At 42.2% G+C, this 25,713-nt stretch overlaps 1 protein-coding gene across 3 annotated transcripts in view; it reads right to left on the minus strand.

Annotated features, from left to right (window-relative positions):
- LOC122794658 (transcription factor COE3-like) overlaps positions 1 to 25,713 on the minus strand; it is a 2,019,913-nt gene that overhangs the window by 581,729 nt on the left and 1,412,471 nt on the right. For all 3 annotated transcript variants that reach the window (XM_044063281.1, XM_044063282.1, XM_044063280.1), the window contains exon 10: positions 18,982 to 19,108. In XM_044063281.1, coding sequence (XP_043919216.1) covers positions 18,982 to 19,108 — 127 coding nt within the window. The remainder of the gene's footprint in view (positions 1 to 18,981; positions 19,109 to 25,713) is intronic.

Raw genomic sequence — 25,713 nt, forward strand, 5'->3', positions numbered from 1 at the left:
GATTTCCATGTAAGAAATTTTTAATCGCATGAAGCTGCGGGCTCAAAGGGTGGGAGAGTGAGGGCCTGCAGAACAAAATTGAGGTCCCAGGGCATAACAGGTTGAGATACAGGGGGACAAAGGAAAAGAGTACCTTTCAGGAATGCTCTACACAGCCTGTGTGCCATTAAGCTAGGTTTATAAGCCACATGATAATTTGAAATAGCCACCAGCTGAACTTTGATGGCGGCTGAGGCAGACCCTTGGTAGAATTAATGAGACAAAAATTCCAACACAGAGTCAATGGGGGCTGTGTAGGGGTCAATACCGTTGGACTGGGCCCATATTGAAAACCTTTTCCACTTGCTAGAGTAGATCTTCCTAGTGGACGGCTTATGAGAGGATGAAAGAATATGGACCACGTCTGGAGAAAAATCATGGCACCTGACTACGGATGGAAATGGAGTAGCCAGGCAGTCAGCCGGAGGGTCTCCAGGGAGGAGTGGAGCTGTCCCGACATATGTGTCAGCAAGTCTGGACGAGGGTCCAGAGTCCAAGGAAAATCCACGATGTAAGGTTGAAGGAAGGGGAACCATACTTGTCGAGGCCAGTGTGGTGCGATCAGAATCAATCTGCTTTCCAAGGACAGCGCTTTCTGAATCACCCTTGAGATAAGGGGAAATGGAGGGAAAGCATACAGCAGACCCGAGGGCCAATTGTGCGCAATAGCCTGCTTTGGAGATTCCCTCGGTGGGGGGGATCAGCGAGAAGTAGTTGCTGCATTTCGCATTGAGGGGGCTGGCAAACAGATCGCAGCAAGGCTGTCCCCATTTGCTGAATATACTGTCCGCCACCCGGCGGTTCAGGGACCACTCATAAGGCATGAGGATCACCCTGCTTAGCCTGTCTGCAATCACATTGGTTTTACCCGGGATGTGCATTGCCACCAAAGCCCGTTGGGAAGCTATCGCCAAATTCCACACTCTCATGGCCTCCCTGCATAGTGGGTATGATCTGGTTCCTCCTTGTTTGTTGAGATACCACACTACTGACATGTTGTCTGAGTGTATTGCAATAGTCCCTAGAGGGAGGACATCCTGAAGTGCCTGCAACGCTAGGAGCACTGCCCTCATCTCCAGGACATTTATGTGCAAGTCTATCTCATGCTCCTGCCACGTGCCTTGGACCATCCTGCCGAGACAATGCCCCCCACCACCCTATCTGGGAGGCGTCCGTGGTTACTGTGGCTACCGGGGTGGGTGGAACAAAGGGTTTGCCTACGTCTAAGTTGTTGGTGCATAGCCAACAACTGAGGTCCTGCTTGCATTTGCCTGTGATTAAGATAGGATGGGTTAGCGGTAGTCTTTGGAAGGACCATTGGGCGAATAGGAGCCATTGTAGGATCCTCATATGTAACCTCACTAATGGGACCATCATGATAGTGGATGCCATTGTCCCCAGTAACTGAAGAACTAGTCTTGCCCTCACACGTGTCAGAGACATCATCATCCGAACCTGTCGTTGCAACCCTGTGATCCACTCCATATGTAGGAATGCTCTCAATCGAATAGTGTCCAACTCTGCTCCTATAAATGAGACATGCTGTGAGGGTAGCAAGGCAGATTTTTTCCAGTTTATTGTGATGCCTAACTGGTGACAAAGATTGATAGCAGTATCTCTGTTTTGAAGAAGTAGATGCTTGGTGGGGGCGGATAGGAGCCAGTCATCTAGGTAAGGAAACACCTGGAATCCTTGACGTCTCAAGTGAGCCGTCACCACTGCCATGCACTTGGTGAACACCCTGGGGGCTGTGGTGAGACCAAAGGGCAGGGCTCGAAACTGGAAGTGCTTGGCTCCCAGCCGGAAGTGTAGATGACATCTGGTTACTCTGTCCATTTTGATGTGGTAATAAGCATCCTTCAGGTCGATGGAGCACATCCATACTTCCTTTCCCAATAACATGAGAATCGATTGTAGCATGACCATCTGGAATTTGGACTTGTATACATAATGATTGAGTCGGCTGAGATCCAAAATGGGTCTCAGGTCCCCCGTTCTTTTTGGCACCAAAAAGAATCTCGAGTAAGTCCCTAATCTGATCTGGTCTTGGGGGACTGGTTGGATGACTCCTTTTTCTAGCAGCTGAGTAACCTCTGTTGCTGCATGACCCCTTTGACTGGGTGGAACGTCTGGGATCCTTTTGACGGGGGGGTGTGGAGTGAAATGGGATGGTGTAACCTCCAGCGATTATCCCTAATACCCACCTGTCCTGGGTGATGTTGACCCAGGCTTCTGGATACCGGGAAATTTGACCCCCTACTGGCTCTGGAGAAGCACAGCTGGGCACACCCTCAGGAATGAGAGTATGGGGGACCGCGAAAGGAATCACGGTCCCCAGAATTGCGGGGGCCCCCTCTGCCTCTGAGGTGACATCTCCCTGAATATGACCCCCGCTCCCCTGCCTCGGGGGGGGGGTCTCACCCTGTGCAGTAGGAAAAGACCTTTGAGATTTTTTGAACCACATCTTTCCCCCTTGCTGAGCCTTAGGATAAGGCCTCGATGGGAGGGAAAAACGGACTCCCACAGCAGACAAGGTCTTCCCCTCTTGCTCGCACCTGGTGAGTGTGTCTTTCACTTTGGTCCCGAACAAGGAGGAACCATCGAAGGGGGCATCAGTAAAGGAAGACTTAAAGGCCTCCACAAAGTGACACAGGCGTAGCCAGGCTTGTCTCCTGAGGGCCATCCCTAAACTAGCCATCCTACTAGCTCCCTCGGCCGCATATGAAATCAGTCGCATGGACGAGTTAGCAAAGGAGTTGAGGGTAGAGAGCTGAGCGTTGACAGCCTGAGCCACTGCCTCAGGCATGTTACCCGTTAGAGTATCTCCTAACTCCTTAAGGAGATCTCTCTGGAGCCACATGAAATGAGACAAATAATTCAGCGACCACAAGGTAAAGGTTGCTGAAGACAGTGTACGCTTCCTGTACTGATCCATAGTCCTAGACTCATTGTTAGGAGGATGGACCGAAGAGGAAGACTCAGCAACTTCCTTCTGTGTGGCAGCCGCCACCACCATAGCATCTACCGGGACTCCCTTTGTCAAAAATTCTTTCCCTTGGGGAGCAGACAAAAATTTGTTGGGGCATCGAGGAACAGGCTCCATGGAGTCAGGAGTCTCCCACACCCTCTGACAAATAAGGTCCAGGAGTTCGTCGAAGGGTGGAGACACCCAGGAGGCAGAGGGCTGAGCACCAAAGGCCTTAAGGAATACTGACTCCTCCTCAGAGAGGGTTTTGTAAGGCCAGTCTCCTCTTTGTTTCAAGATCTCCAGTCTATCGGAGAATGAAACATCCTCAGAGGAAGACCTAGGGGACCCCTCCGATTCCTCGAGGTCAGTATCGGAAGTGAGAGACTCATCCTGGGAGTCTATGTGCTTCCTCTTGCAAGATTTCTTTCTGGGGGGTTCCTCAGGCACAGGCTCTGAGGACCCTTCAGAAAGAAGGGGACCACTCGTGGGGGTATCCTTAGGACCCTGCGCTCTGCTATCCAAGGATAGGAGGGTGTCAGAAGCTCTCGCCAGTGTTGTGGGGGACAGAAGAACCGATCTGAGAGAAGTACCTGACCTAGCCAGCGCGCTCCACATAGCCTCGAAGGCGGGACCTCCCGAATCGGAGGACCGACCACCTTCCAAGGCCATGACTGGGACCAGTGTCCCTGCAGCCGAGGCACCAAGGGGGAGGCTCGGAACCAAAGGGTGTTCCAAGACATCCCCCTCGGGCCCGACCAAGGAGACCCGAGTCTCGAACCCTGTTGACGGAACCGACAAGGTCGGAGCCAATGTGGGCACCAATAAACCCCACTGGGGGAATTGGCGCCAGCACAGGAACGTCCCTCGGAGCAGAACTTACTGGCTCCGATGACAAGGATGCGCTCAGAGGAGGAATAGCAGGTACAACTAACAGAGCTGGCTCTGGAGCCGACTGAGTCGGAGCCGAGAAAAGTTTGGCCAACATCGGCGACTGCAGGAGCCTCTGCACCACCCTATCTACATCCAAATTGGAAAGCCTGGAGGATTTGGAGGAAATGGATGGAGACCTAGACCTCCTATCTGGAGAAGCTTGCCTCAAACTTGGCGACCGGCTCCGAATCGGTTCCAAAATTATCGGAGCGGATGCAGACTCAGTCGACACAGCTACCTCCTACGGCCCCGATGTCGGTGGAGCCGAGGAAGCAGATTCGACAATGGTAATTTTACAAGGTGGCTCTGAAACAACAGATGGAGCCGGAGACCTCTTCTTGGATTTGGAGGATTTAAACTTCGACTGGGAGCTGGGAGCTGAACCTAAATCCTCCACAAAGGACGGTTTTAGCAGTCCCTTTAGGATCAATTTGTTTTTCCTCTCTTGGAGCACCCGAGGACTAAAGGCGTGGCAGAAACTGCACGACTCCTGAAGGTGGATGGCTCCAAGACAGTAAACACAGACCGAATAGGGTTTGGAAGGTGGCCTAATGGTTAAGGTGTTTGCCTTACAAACACAAGGTGCAGGGTTTGATTCTCACAAGGGATAATTGGCTAGGCTTAAAATGGCTCGCAAGGGTAGTTAGCTTAGTACTAACCTATGAACCTATGAATGTCCGTCTGTGATAGACATTTTATAGGCACACTTTGTACACTTTTTTAAGCCCGAGGGCTTATGCTCTTTTTGTTCCTTAGACATGTCAAGCCAACAATTGTAGCAGCCACTACTGACAAAAGGCAGGAAACCGCTGACACAGAAACCAGTGAACACGTAAAAACACAACCAAGGCACAGGGGAGAACCTCTAAATAAATGGTTCTCAACTTAAAATAAGAGAGACGCACCTAAAGATAGCCAGACAAACACCACAAGGTGGGCTAGGTCCTCTAACTTAAATGGGCCTAGCCCGAGGGAGTAAGGGATACCACACACAAACACACTCGCAACCTACAAAAAGTAATGCAGCAACCACACTAATAACAACTCTATTTGAATACACACAATTAGCCAAAAATTAGTCAAAAATCTCACAAGAGTTTTTTTGCAATACTTAGCCACAGCCAAGTCAAGACCACGTCCGAGCTCTACAAGCAGCAAACGAGATCTGGGAATGTGGAGCAGTGTGTTGTGGGATACCATCTTAGCCCAGCCAATCAAAGGCTTTCGAGCTAGTAAATAAGCAGAGTCGGGACTCCGAACCCCCAAGTGAAGAATGTAGGCGAGATAGGTCTACATAACATATATTGTTTGGAAGGTAAAAAAAAGAGGTAGCACCAAGCCAATTATTTTACATTAGGAAGATTTGTGATCTAAACTCATGCACACACACACACACACACACACACACACACACACACACACACACACACACACACACACACACACACACATGCCCTTCCAAGCTGGGAATTACTGATTGGGAGATCATTGTGTCTATTATTCTGAAAGTGTCTTAGTTCTGGTTTAAACACTTGTGCTCCAAACCAGTTATTTTACATTGGGAGGGTTGTGGGCTAAACCGTTGTGGCAGAAGAGTGTGGCCTACACCCTTCTAAGTTGGAATTGTTGGTGAAGGCTTATTGCACCTAAGTTTCAAACAAGTTACTTTACATTAGAAGGATTTGTAGTATAAACTCTTGTGGCAGGAAAGGATAGCCTACACCCTTCTAAGCTGGAAATTGCTGGTTGAAGGCCTATTGTGTCTGTTTTTCTGAAGTGTCTTAGTTCTGGCTTAAGCACTTGGGCTCTAAAACCAGTTGTTTTACATTAGGAATATTTGTGGTCTAGACGCTTGTGGTGGACAGTGTGGCCTACACCCTTCTAAGCTGGAAATTGCTGGTGAATTGCTGTTTTATTTAAACTGTGTTTTGCTGTTGTGACTGTAATTTTATGCACCTTGAATTTCTAGTACCACTGCATTTTATAGCATAGGCTAGATAACGACTTGCTGAATCTAGACTGTTCTTATCACTTGAGCACTAAAACCAGCTCTTCACTAAGATACTGAAAGATCTGAGGCATCTGCTGCTTTCCACTAACTATAAGCACCTGTTTTTGCTCTTACATTGCACTTTTAATTTGTACTTGTATTCTACTTTCTGTTTGAATTGTCTGAACTGTTTTTGCCACATTTTAATGCATACTGTACTAGTTAATCTGTAGCATAGCTCAGTTCCATGTTTGCTGTTTCTGGGTCTGTTTTGTAACTTCTGAGCATCAAATTCAAGTCATCTTTTTTGGTGAAGGCCCTTCTCCACCCTTGTGGGAGGAGGGTTGTGTCTGGGTCCCATCTAATTGAGGATGATTGGACTAGAGCTCAGAGAGAGTGTCCTTATTGGCTAGTTTGAGCTATAAGGGTTGTTTCTTGTTTTATTTAAGACCCACATTTGTGCCTGTTTGTGTGTATGTGCTGCATAGTGGTGGTTACCATTGGTGGTAATAGACACAAATGTATTGCTTATTAGGTTTTCCCTTAACACTTTGCTTGTGGTCCTCTAGAGGTTTTTCATGGCCCTGCTCTACTGTGAGGTGGAACACTAAGCCTAGCCTCAGAGGTATCAATACAGCTCTCACTCACTAGCCATTCCTAAGCGTGAACTGTGTTCCAAGCCATATAAAGTTACAATTTCCCACAGTTCCTCCAGTCAGCTTGGCCAACATGGGCATCCTGAGGCAGTGTAGCAACTGCCTCATGTTCATCAACAACCCTCTACTCTTAGTCCACACAAACTCAACATGTGAGATATATAACTATATTAATAAGTCCTTCTATGTGTCACATCTCATTACTAAGGGTTTTGCATCCAGGAAGAAAGCGAACATTGCCTCCCTCTACTCTTCCCTCATTAGGCCAATCATTGAGTACAATGCCTCATTTGGCATGTACTTCACTAGACACCTGCAACAACTGGAGAGGCCACAAAAGTACCTTGCAAAGAGGATCATAGGCCTTAAACACTTGTCCTATATGGACAGACTCAGAAAACTCCAACTATTCTCTGTCTCAATTGGCCTACTTAGAGGCGATCTCTGCTTGACTTACAAAGGCATGTCTGACCCAGCTCTGTTAGAAATGCTACATCTGAAGAAATCCCAATCCCTCCACACCACACGTTCTAGAGACCTCAACATCATTACCATAATCAACAGAACATGCTGAAGGGACAGGTTCATAACCCAGAGACTGCCCATGCTATGGGAAAGACTTCCCATACATGTCAAGCAGAGCACCTCACTGGCCCTCTTAAAGAGAAATCTTGATGATTGGATGGGAAATAGAAAATACACCCCAGGGATCACTCCAGTGGCTCTACTCGACAGAGGCACTAGGAACTAAGGTTGGGTGGCATGATGCCAGGGTAATCCTATGGGCAAGGCTTGTAAAGGCTCCAGGGCCATTAGCCTAGTACACACCTATGAACCTAGAATAACCTTGAGTCCACACTCCTCACACACCAGTCAGTACATATGACAATAAGTGGGTTGTCAGCATGCACACTTCACCTCCTACTCCACCCAAACCCACATCACACATACCTACATATGCAGAGATCCTCACCCAAACATACCTAAACACCAGAGCTCTCCCAAACACAAACACAAGCATGCCACATATAATACTTCCTCTGCAGAACACAACACACATAATATCTCACATACCAGTGTCTCACCTGTCAAGCACTTAAGGCAAAATACAAAGCCAAACATATTAGCCACAGGTGATTCCATCGTGATACATACAGATGTCCCTCTCACCAGGCTGGATAAGGAGAAGGTCACAGTCAACTGTCTGTCAGGAGCCAAGATCCACCATATCACACATGCATTCAAGTCTGTTAACAACAGATAGTGTTATGACTCAGTCATAGTCCATGTTGGTGTGAATGAGACTTCCTTCTCTGGACTATATGAAGAAAGGCATGATTGAGCTCTTGGACTATGTGTCTCAGGCTGGTATGTCCCTAGCCTTAAGCAGCATTTTACCTTCACCTAGGATGATGCCTCAATACAAACAGAAAATGATTGACTTCAATAATTGGCTTAGCTTCTGGTGTCATTCCAAGGGGATCCAGTATCCATCAGCCTGAGATGACATGATCTACAGACCTTGATGCTTTGCTAGAGATGGTCTTCATCTGTCATCCTGGTAGTTCAGATACTGGCTAATGCACTTGCCACATCCATACTGCCTTTTTTAGGCAGTGTCTCAAGGACAAAATTTCCATTGTAAAAACTACATCTTAAAACAGCCTCAAGGTTATGCTGCTAAATGCTATACGTCTTAACACGAAACTGCACTCAGTGGAAGCAGTCCTCACCTTGGAAGATGCAGACATTTGTGCAGTCATGGAGACCTGGTTCAAGGCTGTGAAGACCACCCCAGGTTATACCTCCTTCCACACATTCAGACCACAAACTGAGGGCATGAAAACTAAAGGAAACAGTGTATCAATATTCGTTAAAGATAAATACACCTCCAGATTGGTTAAACAGTATAATTCTCTGGAGATACTTCAGGTGCAATTAACTATTGGTAGGACACCTATTCAAGTCATTGCCTGCTACAGGACCCCCTCCATGAATCAGGACACCCACTCTGCCTATTTTGATCTACTTGAGTCTATCAAGATACATACAAACACCATGGTTTTGGGTGACTTTAACTACCTCCCCATTGATTGGGTAAGTTACTTGGGCTCACACTCACTTGCCCAAAGGTTCCTTGACTTCATTAACTCCAATGCCCTGGACCAGCTAGCTGTTGACACCCCCACAAGGGGTGCCAACATCCTGGAACTGGTGCTTACCAATATGGGGGACCACTGTAGCACCCCCACTGTGAGGTCTTCACTGGTGAGATTTGACAACAAATCTGTCTCATTTGAAGTAGCTATCACACCTGACCCCCCTCAGCAGCAACTAAACTAAAAAAACTTCTCCAAAGCAGATTATAACCTCTTACAGGATGGTATAAATAGCTTCACTGCACCTCCCCCCAGATGGAACTGGCAACTATGCTGAGTTCTACAGCAATGCTTTATACAAACACTTGTATAAGTGCATTGATTCAGCCATACCTAATAGGACCAAAACAAGCTCCTCAAGGAAGAGCAAACCTGTCTGGTGGACAACTTTCATTAACAGGCTTTACAATAAGAGGAAGAAATTGCTGTCTAAGTGTAAGAGGGAGTAAGCCTCCGCTGAAAATGGACCTACGTCCAGTCGGACACTCCCGGTCAACAAATGTAAATAAATAAATAAATAAGCCCTAAACTGGAAATACTCCATCCTCAGCTTAAACAAGTGACTAAGTCTTCCTGTGAAGTCCACCAAAGCAAACTATGAATCCAAATTAGCTTCCTCAACTAAGGACAACCATAAGGAGTTCTCTAGTTACATCCATAACCTAAAATAAAGGCCCACATTTGTGTCAAGCTGGTAGTTAATGATACCACATATACTGAGCCTGTGGACATAGCTAACCTGTTGGCCGACAGGTTCTATGAAAACTTCACTCCCCTGTCCCCACCACATCTTAACCATGACATCCATATCGCCTGTCTCCTACCTCGTATCTCTAAAGAGCAGGTAGTAAACACCCTCTCTAAGGCCAAAAACACAGCATCTATGGGACCTGATAGCATCCCAGGCTGCATCCTACATGGGCTCCAACAAGAATTAGCAATGCCATTGGGTACTCTTTTCAATCATAGCCTAAGCATGAGCTTCGGCCTAGCTGAATGGAAAACTGACACTGTTATTCCATTGCACAAAGGTGGTGTTTCCACTGACCCTGGATGGCGAGAACTATAGACCTATTAACCTGACTAGCCTTACCTGCAAGGCCATGGAGCAAATCATCATGGACCTTATCAACAAAGATATAGGTAATCACCAAACACTTGATCCTATTGAATTTGGATTTGTCAAAGTGAAATCATGCCTGTTAAAATGTTGGACTTCTTTGAGACAGTCACCAAGGCCCTGAATGAGGGGAAATCTGTGCATACAGCCTGCCTAGACCTAGCCAAGGCATTTGCCACTATCCTCCATTCAGGCATCATTGACAAACTCGCCCAGCTAAGTATCAATCCTTATATCATTAGATGGGTCGCTATCTGGCTCACTGACAGAACACATATAGTCAAAATAGTGGAATCCACCACCAACAGCAGACCTGTAACCAGTGGAGTTCCACAGGGATCAGTCCTGGGTCCTCTACTGTTTGTAATCTATTTCTCCAAAGTACAAGCAAAAACTAACGGTCTGTGGCTGAAAAAGTTTGCTGATGACTGCAAACAGAGTACTCATAGAATCTCCAAATGACAACATCTACAAGAGGGTCTTACAGAAACAAATGGATGGTGCCAAAGTCATAGCCTTTAACTCAATGCAAAAAAATGTATTATTATCTCTTTTAGTAAGGGCGATTTTTCTGCTAACTACCATATCAATAGCAACACCTTAAGTGCACACTCAGTGGTGAGAGACCTAGGCACATGGGTTGACAGCAACCTTACCTTTGACCATCATATCTCCACAGTGGTAAGAAGGGCATTCTATATTTCTCATCTCATACATAAGGGCATTGCCTCCACAAAAAAAGAAGTTATAACCTCCCTGTACTATACCCTCATTAGGCCAGTAATTGGTATGTACCTTTCCAAGCACCTGCAGCAATTGGAGAGACCACAAAGGTTCCTCACAAGTAAAATTCACTGTCTTCAGCATCTGTCCAATGTGGATTATCTGAAATCACTGTCACTTTATTCTGTTTCACACAGAATCAGAAACCATCTCTGCCTTGCATATAAGGCAGTCTCTAACCCTGCTTTATTGGAAATGTTGTACATCCGCAAGTCACATGGTACATGAGTAACTCACTCTAAAGACCTTAACCTGGTATGTGACATGAATATAACCTGCTGGAAGGACAGATTTGTCTCTCAGAGGTTAACACACCTTTGGAACAGACTCCCACTTCATGTTAAACAGAGCACCTCATTGGCCCTCTTCAAACCCAGTCTGGATGATTGGAAGGGTAACTGTAAATTCACCCCGGGGGTTCCATCTGTCTCCCTCTTGGACAGGGGCAATAGGTGCTGATCATGTAAATAAGGGTAGAACTTGGCTAGGCCTGTAAGGGCCCTAGGGCCATTATCCTAGCAACTTCCTATGATCCTATGATTATGTGATCCTCTGGTCACTGCTGAGCCATCTGAAGCTGCCACAGAATTGTACACACATTAATCATTTGAACAATTGTCTACAGTGGAACCTAATAGTTAGTTTTTTCAGTGGTTTTTTATGTGTTTTGGTAAACAGATCATCTTGAAACTTCTCTAAAATGAAGTTGTGGCATTAAATAATGCAGATAAGCAAGCAATAATGTGAGGTGGGGTGGGATGAGCAAGATAATCACAGATCACCCAGCACAAGTTAATCACAGATCATCCAAGACAAGGTAATCACAGATCACCCAGGGCAAGGTAATCACAGATCACCCAGGGCAAGGTAATCACAGATCACCCAGGGCAAGGTAATCACAGATCACCCAGGGCAAGGCAATCACAGATTACCCAGGACAAGGTAATAACAGATCACCCAGGGCAAGGTAATCACAGATTACCCAGGACAAGGTAATCACAGATCACCCAGGGCAAGGCAATCACAGATTACCCAGGACAAGGTAACAACAGATCACCCAGGGCAAGGTAATCACAGATCACCTAGGGCAAGGTAATCACAGATCACCCAGGGCAAGTTAATCACAGATCACCCAAGTCAAGGTAATCACAGCTCACCCAGGGCAAGGTAATCACAGATCACCCAGGACAAGTTAATCAGAGATCACCCAGGGCAAGGTAATCACAGATCACCCAGGACAAGGTAATCCCAGATCATTCTGGGCAAGGTAATCACATATCACCCAGGGCAAGGTAATTGCAGATCACCCAGGACAAGTTAATCACAGATCACCCAGGACAAGGTAATCACAGATCACCCAGGACAAGTTAATCATAAACCACCCAGGACAAGATAATCACAGATCACCCAGGACAAGGTAATCACAGATCACCCAGGGCAAGGTAATCACAGATCACCCAGGACAAGGTAATCACATATTACTCTGGGCAAGGTAATCACAGTTCACCCTGGAATGTTGAGATGCCAGACACTGCAGGTAGACGACCTCACCACCCTCACCACCCAAAGAAGGGGCTATTAGAAAATGGGTTATTAAATTCTTATAAATATATAAATATATCTTAGATAGATAGATATAGATACAGACATAGATCTACAGCCATATCTATCTATTTGGTATTTTTATTTTTTATAACTTGGTGTAAAATAGTTCCACAGTCTAATTTTTAAGACTTGGTATAGGATAAGCAATTTTTGTTGAAGAAAGAATTTTACTTCCAAAATATAAGTTATCCAGATCTCACATAAGTGTTTGCTAATGTCTGTACACACACACACACACACACACACACACACACAAACATACATGCACACACACACACACACACACACACACACACACACACACACACACACACACACACACACACACACACACACACAAATGCATACTCACAACACATATACCCACACCCATGTGCACACAGACAAATGCATTCATATATACAAAACAAGTAAAGGTCACATAGAAACACCTCCTAGGCAAAAACACGCAAAAGATCTTGACTGACCATGGACTTCTCTATATGTAAAACCTCCACTGACAGAGGTGATGGGAAATATGCAAATTACCCCTTAAGTGCAAAGAAGTGTTTCAGCTACATGCCTTCTGAATGCTAACAGACTTTTTAGTTTTAAAAGTCTTTATTGAAGCATTCAGGCCAATACAACAAAACCCAATTAGCTGTAGCCATCATGGGTTTCTCCCCTTTTCTGGGCTCATCAACGGAGCATAACTGTGGCTATTTCCTGAAAACACCCAGTTTCTAAACATACTTAATACCCTAAATATTAGATAATCACAAAGTATCCCAAATATGAACAAAATAAGTAAAAAGGCCATATATAAATACCGCCTAGGCAAAAACATCACAAAGACCCTGGTAAACCAGGGGCTTCACCATGTGTAATACCTTAAACTTCTTTTGACAGAGACTCATAGGAAGTATGCAAATGACCACTAAAGGAAATAAAAGTGTTTCAGCAACAAGATGCCACCTCAGAGTGACACTTTCATGTAATCAAAACCTCTGATGTGCATTTCTGCCTATGCATGCACACATACATACACGCACACACAAGTATTTGCATATATACACACACAAACGCACACACAGATGCAAAGCCAGAGAGAGAGATTAATTCACACAGATGCAAAACTTAACATGAATGTGTGCGCACGAGCGCGCACACACATACACACACACACACACACACACACACACACACACAGACATATACACAGATGCGCGTGCGCAGAAATGCACACACACAGATGCACACAAACACAGACACATGCCCACACATACACACACGCACGTGCACACACACGTGCACACTCACACATGCACACACACACACACACACACACACACACACACACACACACACACACATGCCCGCACATATACACACACACATACGCACACGCGCGTGTGCACAAACACACACACACACACACACACACACACACACACACAAACACGCAAACACACACACAAACTCTTGCAACTACTGCTGGATGCTGCTGTAGTTACTTGCACTGATCTGTTTATTTAATTATTTTTCTATTCTTATTAATCATGGCTTTAAAACCTGTGGCTACCAAACGGGAGAAAATGGTAGGGATCTAAACGTCCTGTTACAGTTACTATTTTATTCTGTTTCTTTTATTTTCTTTTGCTTGTGAACTAAATTTTTTTTTTCTTTTTTAGATAAAGCTGTACTTAGAAAAGAAAAGGGTGACTTCTTTAGAGGATTTCAGACTTGGCACATGAATGTTGTCCAGGAATACATACACAGTCTTCTTTTTACTGGGTTTTCTCTGTAAATGAATGCCCCCTTTTGGGTACCTAGTGAGGATTCCTCATTCAACATCCATTTTTGAGTTCATTCAGTACTGTTGATTATATAACCATGTTTCAGACTGTAAACATCTTGCCACACCTTGCCTGCTCAGAGTTAATGTGACAATAATGGCTGTCTTTTTCTGATAATGTTTGTGATTTAGTACTTCAGTATCTAAATCTGCATCAGTACTGGGCATGGATCACCTGACAGGAGGCATTTTTGCTCAAGCATGCTACCTCAAGCCAGAATTTGCTTGACCTCTTGCTGGAGTGGGTAGGAAGGCTTTGGGGGCATGGAGTGCAAGTAATGCCATTCGGGTAGGAAGGCTTTGGGGGCATGCATTACTTTTTTTTCCCACATGCTGATACTCTGAGTAGATAAAATTCATTCCCTACAAGAAAGTGCTCAGCTGAGCAGTAATTTATGAAGTCATGTAACTAGGTAAGTGTAATGTCAGCATTTTAGTAGAAAACATTATATACAGTACGCAGAAGCTAATACTCAGAATACATGCAGGTGTGACATTACTGGCATTTTGGAGGGATTTAAATAGGGTAACACTACTCGGGACTGTTTCATTTGCCCCATTAATTAATAGTATTCTGGGGTAAAAGTGCCCTCACTAGGCTATCTCAACAAACCTGATTAATTTCACTGTTCCTTGTTATATCATTCTCCTTGGCGGAGGAGGGGAACTATGAAAGGACATGTTTGATGTTATCATTAGCTTATCATATTGTAGTTTCGTTTTCTCTCTCATATAAGATCACTTTTCTTCAAGGGAAGAACATCTGTTAGAAGTTATTGTAGAAGTCCGAGAAGTAGAGAAAAATAAAAACAAGAATGTGGTAGTACATAAGAGGTCCCTTAATCCAAAACTTTATCAGTTTGGTGTATGTTGAATGGATGTTCTTGATAAGAGCTCCTTTTATTTCAATGCCTGAAATGCACTATCCAAAAGTGTTATTTAGCAAAAGCGCTGTAATCTAGCATCACTGTCTGCACCACCACTGTTGGCACCTGCACAGACATATCCAAAGATAACCCTCTGCCTGTTAAAAACTACTGGCAAAGTTTGCAGCTACAGGTAAGCGGCAAGCTACTGGTCTACTGTTTGATGTCTTCTCCTCTTTCCAAGATTGGTCACTGTGATTCAACACCGTAAACCTGTCCAAAAGGAAAGATCATTTAATCTGCATTCCAAGATTGGTCACTGTGATTCAACACCGTAAACCTGTCCAAAAGGAAAGATCATTTAATCTGCATTCCAAGATTGGTCACTGTGATTCAACACCATAAACCTGTCCAAAAGGAAAGATCATTTAATCTGCATTCCAAGATTGGTCACTGTGATTCAACACCGTTAACCTGTCCAAAAGGAAAGATCATTTAATTTGCATTCCAAGATTGGTCACTGTGATTCAACACCGTAAACCTGTCCAAAAGGAAAGATCATTTAATCTGCATTCCAAGATTGGTCACTGTGATTCAACACCGTAAACCTGTCCAAAAGGAAAGATCATTTAATCTGCATTCCAAGATTGGTCACTGTGATTCAACACCGTAAACCTGTCCAAAAGGAAAGATCATTTAATCTGCATTCCAAGACTGGTCACTGTGATTCAACACCATACACCTGTCCAAAAGGAAAGATCATTTAATCTGCATTCCAAGATTGGTCACTGTGATTCAACACCGTAAACCTGTCCAAAAGGAAAGATCATTTAATCTGCATTCCAAGATTTGTCACTGTGATTCAACACCGTAAACCTGTCCAAAAGGAAAGATCATTTAATCTGCATTCCAAGATTGGTCACTGTGATTCAACACCGTAAACCTGTCCAAAAGGAAAGATCATTTAATCTGCATTCCAAGATTGGTCACTGTGATTCAACACCGTAAACCTGTCCAAAAGGAAAGATCATTTAATCTGCATTCCAAGATTGGTCACTGTGATTCAACACCTTAAACCTGTCCAAAAGGAAAGATCATTTAATCTGCATTCCAAGATTGGTCACTGTGATTCAACACCGTAAACCTGTCCAAAAGGAAAGATCATTTAATCTGCATTCCAAGATTGGTCACTGTGATTCAACACCTTAAACCTGTCCAAAAGGAAAGATAATTTAATCTGCATTCCAAGATTGGTCACTGTGATTCAACACCGTAAACCTGTCCAAAAGGAAAGATCATTTAATCTGCATTCCAAGATTGGTCACTGTGATTCAACACCGTAAACCTGTCCAAAAAGAAAGATCATTTAATCTGCATTCCAAGATTGGTCACTGTGATTCAACACCGTAAACCTGTCCAAAAGGAAAGATCATTTAATCTGCATTCCAAGATTGGTCACTGTGATTCAACACCGTAAACCTGTCCAAAAGGAAAGATCATTTAATCTGCATTCCTAGATTGGTCACTGTGATTCAATACCTTAAACCTGTCCAAAAGGAAAGATCATTTAATCTGCATTCCAAGATTGGTCACTGTGATTCAACACCGTAAACCTGTCCAAAAGGAAAGATCATTTAATCTGCATTCCTAGATTGGTCACTGTGATTCAATACCTTAAACCTGTCCAAAAGGAAAGATCATTTAATCTGCATTCCAAGATTGGTCACTGTGATTCAACACCGTAAACCTGTCCAAAAGGAAAGATCATTTAATCTGCATTCCAAGATTGGTCACTGTGATTCAACACCTTAAACCTGTCCAAAAGGAAAGATCATTTAATCTGCATTCCAAGATTGGTCACTGTGATTCAACACCTTAAACCTGTCCAAAAGGAAAGATAATTTAATCTGCATTCCAAGATTGGTCACTGTGATTCAACACCTTAAACCTGTCCAAAAGGAAAGATCATTTAATCTGCATTCCAAGATTGGTCACTGTGATTCAACACCTTAAACCTGTCCAAAAGGAAAGATAATTTAATCTGCATTCCAAGATTGGTCACTGTGATTCAACACCTTAAACCTGTCCAAAAGGAAAGATCATTTAATCTGCATTGAATCTTCACAGATCTGTTTTAATAGCAGAATATTAGATTTTCTTTCTTCTTTCAAACCTAATGTGTAATTTCTTTTTTCACTTGTTTGGATTGACTACATTTCTCACTACTGCAAACCTTCATGTATGTATATATGTCGTTGTTAGACCTAGTTGCTGATGGAGCCTTTTTTAACCTTTTCGTTTTTCTTAATCCCACATTTTTTTTCTCTCAGTTTTTATTAATTCTTTCTCCTTTTCAGCATTATCTAACGTGCAAGTTTCTGACTGCATTTTATTTCAGTGTCTGAATATTTAGCTTCTTTGTTTTCTAATTTAAGAAGATTGTAATAAAATGTCTTTAATTTCTAATTTTTCTGATTGTATCTGTTTGGCTAATCCAGCTACATTGTTTAGTGATTCACTGGGGACGGCTGCAGATAATCCAAATTATACAGGGGGTAGCATAATGGTTAAGGCCTTCCCCTCATAGATATAAACTACACAGTTTGATTATAATCTCAGGTTATTGACTAAACTTGTAATAATCTGCAGATTGATAAATAGCCCAGTACTTACTGGTCATCTTCATTAGTATGGTGATGAGTATCCTTAACTGTCACACAAGAGACCAAGGTTTGATTCCCTGACAGGGAGTAGGTATATCTTTGGTGTCCCTGGTAGTCTAGTGGCAAAGATTTGATGCTGTTTCTGCCATGACCCAAGACCAATTCTCAGTTAGGGAATTTTTAATATATTTTTGGGATTGGGAGTTTGCATAATCATTAAGGCATGTACCTTACGGACACAAGGTGTAGGGTTTTATTATCAAATAGTATAACTCGCTAGGCTTAAAGTAGCCCTAAAAGGCAGTTAGCAGTAGCTAGTGCTAACCTATGAACATATATATGTATAAGAAACCTCTGGCCTTCTGCCCTTTCTTGGGTTTCTGATAGAATTCCACAGACTGTAAACCATAAATGTAACAGCAGAGATGGGGAACACAAAAAATCAGAGGTCACAGTATCTCTGAGTATTTCCCAGACTCTGACCTACATCAAATCATTAGTATATATTAAGCAGCAAAGGAGTGGCAGCAAGGATATCCTTTTGCAAAAAAAAAACAAAACTTAATAGAAGTAAAAATGACTTTTTAATTTCTGTCTGCATTGTTTTAATCTCGCGTTGTTTTGCAGTATTCAGTCTTTACATCTGACAGGGAGCGGTGCGCTCCGTCTATTCTTTCTGTCATTTACTGCACATTAAGAGAATTGTATAGTGCTGTGCAACACATAAATGATATTGCTATTGTGCTGGTAACAGCCAAGTGGAAAGCATTTAAGTCACACCTGCTAAACTCCTCACTAGTAACATTAAAGTGCTCGAAGCCTAGAAAAATAGCAGAATCCTAATCAGTGACGGTTATGCTTGTTTTGAGATAAAATGGAAGAAGAATAACTTATGAGATAAAAAATATTTTAGTTTTGTCCAATATGCAAAACTAAGCCTGTTACTATTTTAAAACTTAAATTTTAATGCAAACCCATTTTAGCATAAACTTCATCTGAGCCAAAGTAAATTTAAATTTGAATCATTCCACTCTGGTTTTCCCTGCAATGCAGGAAGTAATTACTTCAAATTTTCCTTTAGCAAAAACTGCTGTTTCAAGGAAAATTGTAAAAGTCAGTGAACACTTCAAGTGATGCGTTTCTCATGCATCACTGAATGCATGAGCCTGTACTGTTATTTCCTGTATATCTGCAATTTGTACAAGATATCTTGCTGCATTTTTAAGTTAATTTAACTATGACCTGGTTGAGAGTTTTCTGCTTGTAGGTAGCTATTAAAATATATATATTATGTCTGCTGTGCTATATTCTTAAAGCCTGTAGTAAAGGTTACTAAAATAAATGAAAATGGAGTTCTCCAAATTTTACCTGTATAGATGAACCGTCCTGGTGCTCCTTTGCAAAACTGTTTGGATTTGTAGGATAGCGTTACTTCAACTACTCCTGGGATGTGCCGCGGGGGTGTTTGAACTCTGATCGCATGTGGCGTGATTAACTGCAAGAGAAATGAAAATATTAAGTATCACTGCAACAAACTGAACTATGCTTATGAAGATGGGAATGATCATTTTAAGATGAGGACAGAATAAAAGCAGAAATATAACTTAAAGTGAAATATCAATAACAACAAAACATGGCATTCATGACTACAAAAGGTCAAACTGAAGACCCTAAATATCTAACACTATAAATTAAAGCAAAGCTAAGCTAGAATCAAAGACTGTGTTTTGACATCCCACCTTTGACACCCAACATCCTGTTTTAGGGTCATTGCAATAGTAAGGCCATGTAATTGTCAATCACTGTAATTTCTCTTGTTATTCGGCCTTATGTGCTTCAGTCCCTTTATTCTGCTCACTTTGCAATTTGGACTTTTTCAACACTTTAAAGTGTATTGCTGCTCTTTCCATACAGCTTTTTTACAATTAATTTAATTTCCTATTACATTAAGTTGCATGTGTTTTTTTTTTAAATAAGTGAAGCTTACAAATTGTTTTTAACACACTGTTCTCTCAACCTGCTGATCATCAGCCTCTCCTAGCCAATCAGACCATTTGTTCCCCATCACTAGGGTAAGTTTGACTATTTGGGGTCATCATTAAGGCAGCTATTAGGAATGTTTTGGGTTTCTACCTTACGTTCTACCCTCTGCTGTTGCCTGCAACAGCCGACTGGTGGAACATGAAATGGGCATCAGTGATGTCAGCTGGAAGCCCTGCCTACCACAACAGGTGCAGAATGGCAGTTTGTCAGGTTTCCACTGGGTAATCAAGGTCAACTAGCATATATCTTTGGGTGCACGTGCTCTGTCTCACTCCCTCCCAAGATGGGCATGCCCATCCCCCACTGCCTGCACCATCAAATGCTCAGTCCTCTAACAAAACTTGAGTCACCTGTGTGCCACTGTCAGCGAGCCATCTCTTTAGGGTATCAGTTCTGGCTACTGGGGGTTTTGATGCTTTACATTTACTGTCCAAAAGTGTTCTTTTTACTATGGGCACACTCAAAATTACATCATTGTAGGTAGTGGGCAGTGATTTACATATCTCAGCAAATCATTCTGGGTAAAAAAAAATAAATTACTTCTTTAAAAGAGCAGCTATGCACACTTCTCTTGTGATTTCACTACTATATCATGATCGCATATGTCCCTGTCCCACCTAAAAGACATGATTGACAGCTTGTCTTTCTAGGATATAAGACTTCCTGTTATTGCAATTAACATGGACTATAGGAATTTATACACTAAACTGGCGGTAGTGGGGATTTGTAGGTTCAGTCTTTCATGATATCATATTAGAAGTTTCCAGCTTCAAAACAATTTTCAGGGTGGTGGTTGTGCTTATCAACAAAAGAAAATGTAAGAACAGCATACTTTTGAAACAAAACCTGTATAAACTGGTATTGTGAATGGTAAGGAGTTTAACCCCAAATCCACAAATCTGTTACTTAATTCTTGTTGAAAATGTAGTAATACACCATAATGAAAGCTATTTGTTAAAAAATACAATGAAAACTAGCATTCATCTATAGCAAAACTGAGTTATTTATGTTTTGTGTCTGCACATGTTCATGGATTTTGTGTGTGTGTGTGTGTGTGTGTGTGTGTTTGTGTGTGTGTGTGTGTGTGTGTGTGTGTGTGTATACATGCGTGTGCATTTGCCTGCAAGCTGCAAGCCTCACTCTCTGTATATGTTCACGACCTAAATCTAGCATCAGTCTTGTGTGATGACAACAGTTTGTAAATTACAGTTTCATTAATTGTATTCTTGGAATGTATGCATTCAAGTTACTCAATTTATAGGAAACTCTGGCATTAAAATGCATGTTTCTTGAAGGAAGAAGGTCATCTGGCCTGTTCCCATGTGGGGACGAGCCGTCAAAACTTTATTATTCTTACTCTCCGTATTCTTGCTTACTGCACCTTAGACAATGAGTGATGACTCACAGATAAGGTTACACCTGCTTCTCTCTGTCTTTCTTGTAGGTGCACAAATCTTGGACCCACCCAGAACTTGCTAATGACAGACAATATAAATATTCTTCTACAAAGAAGTAAACAACAACACTCCAGGAAAATGCTAAGTCATGCCAGCTTGTTCGATTGGCTGTGGGAAGTCGATGAATGATGAGGCTTATACATCCTTGCTTCCTGTCAGAAGATGAGGAGAGGGGATCACACAGAGGTGCCCATCTACATGTCTGATTGGTTGCTTAATGTAGAGGCATGACTCTGCAACAGGAAGGACCACTACATACCAGCCCCTTGGGCAATGATGAGCATGTGCAGTAGAGGCAGGACCTGAAAGTGAAAATACTGATTCTCCTTGTAGATGAAGGAATTGCTCCTGGTTTGTTTGAACCTTGCCCAAAGGAAGAAATCAGCTATTGGTGCCTCACCTGGATGGGAACAAATACCTCAAAAGAATTTCGAGGAGGTAGGACTGATGGTTAAAGAAGTGGACACAAGGGGGGAAAGACACAATAGATCCTTATTCACAGAGAACATGTTACATTTTTATCAAGTCTGCTTTACTGAAAGGTCTGGTCAGTTTTTAAAAATGGATAAAGCCTTGACTGAGACCCAGATACCAAGAAATTGATTAGTAAGTAGGGTACTGGATGAACTGGTGTGGGAGGAAGGGAGCAGCTGGTGTGAGAGGAGAGGAGTAGTTGTTGTGGAAGAATGGGAGTGGATGGTGTGGGAGGAAGGGAGTATCTGTTGTAGAAGCATGGGAGGGGCTGGTCCGGGAGGAGCTGTTGTGGAAGGATGGGAGGGGCTGGTCTGGGAGGAGGGGAGGAGCTGTTGTAGAAGCATGGGAGGGGCTGGTGTAGGATGTGGGGAGCAACTGTTGCAGAAGGATGGGAGGGGCTGGTTTGGGCAGAGAGGAAGAGCTGTTGTGGCAGAATGGGAAGGGATGGTGTAGGATGAAGGGAGGAGCTGTTGTGGAAGGATGGGAGGGGCTGGTCTGGGAGGAGGGGAGGAGCTGTTGTGGAAGGATGGGAGGAGCTGGTGTGGGAAGAGAGGCAGAGCCTGTGTGAGAGGATAAGAGTGAATGACTAACACCAGTGCAACCAGCATTGCAGAGGAAGGCTGCCCAGTCCACTGCATGACTGGATCATAGTGGCTAGCAGGTGACACAACATGCAAAAGACTGAACAAGACATCCATATCCACCAAAATGTCAGTCCTCAATAATGAAATCTGGAAAGCTAAATGGAGTGTGTACATTACAGTGGTACAGCTCAGTGGGAGTCTACTTATATCAGGCTGCTGTGGGAACCAGGGTGAGAGACAAGGGGGGAAAACATACACCAAAATGGATAAAGGGAAAATCCACAAACGTGGATATACTCCTCCAAACCAATATCTATTACAATAGCTGGTGCCGTGGCAATATGTTTTCCGTGGATAACACTGATGTTTTCCTCATCTGTTATATGATTCATGTTCATTAGTTAAGCCACAAGCAATGATATTAATCCTGTAACTATAACTTACATCTGATGTTGCTCTAAAAAACGCATTTGGCACAAGAACTGCTTTTAGCAGCACTAAATTGGTTGAGCGATATGCTCAAAGGGAGTTTGCAAGTGTTGGAATCAAACCCAGAACTACAGGAGGACACTCATTAGTAAGTCTTAACTTAACCCTTTGGGCTAAATTGCAAAGCTACATACACAGACAGCCTTTTCAGTGAAGTAATTCTTCATCAGAATGTTCTCAAGCTAAGCAGATCATTACAAACATAGCTCTGATCTTCATACTCTGAACAATACCTTTGTATCAACCCCAAATGTAAAGTTATTCAATAAAAACCAAGAGAAAATAATTCAGACTCTGCTCTGAAAGTAGCTAATGCACACCCTAGCAGTGTATACTGAATAAAACAGAACTGCATACAGTTCTGATTGTAATCATTTCCTGATTATTATTTGCAAACTGTCCTACAGTTTCCTTTTCTTTGGGTACCTCTGCTCTTTGGGCTTTGCGTGAACACAGCAAATGTAAATAAATAACATAAAAATAAGTAAACACTTTCATTTAGATAAGTCATCAGTGCTTCATTTGTCCTGTTCTGTATAAGCTGTGCAACCCTGAAAGAAAACATATGCTGACTGGTTAAATACCAGCTTTCTCCACCTGCTCTGTCTTGCTTTTACTACTTGGTTTTACCCACACACTGAAGCTGGAAAAACTACCTTTCGTAGGATCATCTAGGATCACGGCTCAGATGGACTCTTCATATAAAATCCATCATTATAAAAAAAAAAAAAAAAAAGAAACAACCATGGCATACAAGGGAAAGGGTCTTTTAACAGCAAAGTTAAAAATTTACAGCTCATAGTTTGTTCCTGACCAACCTCCTTGTAGAGTTCCTATGTATCAACAAAACCTCTCACAACCATTATACACAAAGTTTAGGTAGCCCCAAGTTAGACTGCATGCTTTGCTGTTGAAGTACCTTCTCATTGCCACCAAGCTGAAATTTAAATATTGCTGGAATTACCTAATTATCTTTGGACCACCCAATAGCTGTGTCTCAGAGTTTGTCATACTGCAATAAATGCCAGGCATTATCTAAAATACTTAGATGATATATTCGCATACCTCTCAACCTCTAGGCGCAATAAATCTAGATAAAGCCAGAAATAATAAGGGGACAAAGGCCCAAAAATAGAAACAGATATTAAATATTGCTCTTATAACTAAGATAATTACTTGAGTAACAGGTTTTGTATTGTTATGTATTTTCTGAAGGATATGAAATATGAAACATAAATTTATGTCATTATTTAGTGACTTCAGTCCTGACTGATTTGCCACAAAACCACACATTTTATGAGGATTGGACCAAAATATAAGGCAATAATCTGGACATTCTGCAAAATCTTGATAGTTGAGTGGTATGTATATCTGTTCAAAATTACGTTACACCCACTTTCATTTCATTAGTACAAAGCAAACAGCCTGTCAATAAACAAGGAGAAAGAACCTAAAATAATATATATATATATCTATATATATATATATATATATATATATATATATATATATATATATATATATATATATATATATATATATATATATTTATATTTCTTTTTAGTATAAAATAAATTTGCACTATACATTAGCCATTAAATCTTGTCTAGCCAAAACCTGTTATCATGGCTATTAGATTAACATGACCTAGATACATTTTGAGAAACCCCCTTAAGCTTTTCCAGTTCATCCATCTTGGTTTCTGTTGACCTTTCACCTATTCTCCTTTCGGGATATCACATTCCTCCTTCTTCATGTCCTCTTATTCATTATCCTGTTTCCTTATAAATTAATTCACATCCTACTGCATTCTACTCACACTCCTATTCTAGACTTTATCACAGTCCATGGAGTTCCTAAGTCCCACCTTCTGTGACTGCTAAGTCATTCAAATTTAGGCTTCTCTTGTATGCTCTTTACTGATGTTCACTGCCTTTTCTGCCCGTTCCCTCCAGAATATATTCCTGGTTTACTTGTTGTACATCATTTCTTCTCTAGCAAAAACCATCTCATATTTACAATTATTTGTTACTCTAACTTGTACCCCTGCTGTATTGTCATTGGCCATGCAAGAAATCATCTCATATTTACAAGTATTTGTTACTCTAACTTGTACCCCTGTTGTATTGTCATTGGCCATGCAAGAAATCATCTCATAGTTACAAGTATTTGTTACTCTAACTTGTACCCCTGTTGTATTGTCATTGGCCGTGCAACAAACCATCTCATATTTACAAGTATTTGTTACTCTAAATTGTACCCCTGCTGTATTGTCATTGGACATGATTTATATTTTTACATATAAAGTTTGTGACTGCATTTACTGAGGACACCAAGTTGGCTTTTGGGTTTATTTATTGTATTTCAGCATAATGAACTCTTTACCTGCATTCATTGTCACTAATGCTTTATATTTTGTTTAACTGAAATAGTGTAAACAGTGTATTAAACATCAAAGTTTTGTTGATACTGTGTAAATATTGCATATATGAACTATGCCAGCTCCCGATTAATCACAATACATGTCACAACATGGCAAGTGTCTAACTTAATACACTTACATTTAAGTTCCTTCACAGCAAGTACCGCCCACAACTCAACAATATCAGTGATTAAATGCACTCACTCAGGAATAATGACCACATTCAACTCTTTCAGCCAGCTTGCACACTATCCATCAGTGAAACAAGCTTCTCTAAAATAGCACCGGTTACCTGGAACAGCCTTTCTAGAAAACATCAAAAGTATTAATATTAACCGACTGGATATACTTAAAAAATCACTCAAGCAGCGCCTCAAGTAAGAATGTAAATGCAACTGCTTCCCTTAATACAGGTTAACTCACATTCTTATAAGTCCTATTATTTGCCACCTTTGTACTCAGTACTAGTTTTCTGCCGAAGACTTTGTGCAGGAAGGCCTACATTACACAGCCTAAACTGCATTGTATTCTTTCCTATATTTGTCACTCAAAGCTCTGTAAATGCTGTATATTGTGTATTTGCCAGTGTAAATATCTGCTTCACTATACAGCTCTGGGAACTTGTGCATTC

This window comes from Protopterus annectens, chromosome 2.part1 (assembly GCF_019279795.1).
Source record: "Protopterus annectens isolate FY-2018-M chromosome 2.part1, PAN1.0, whole genome shotgun sequence".
Classification (NCBI taxonomy): Eukaryota; Metazoa; Chordata; order Ceratodontiformes; family Protopteridae; genus Protopterus; species Protopterus annectens.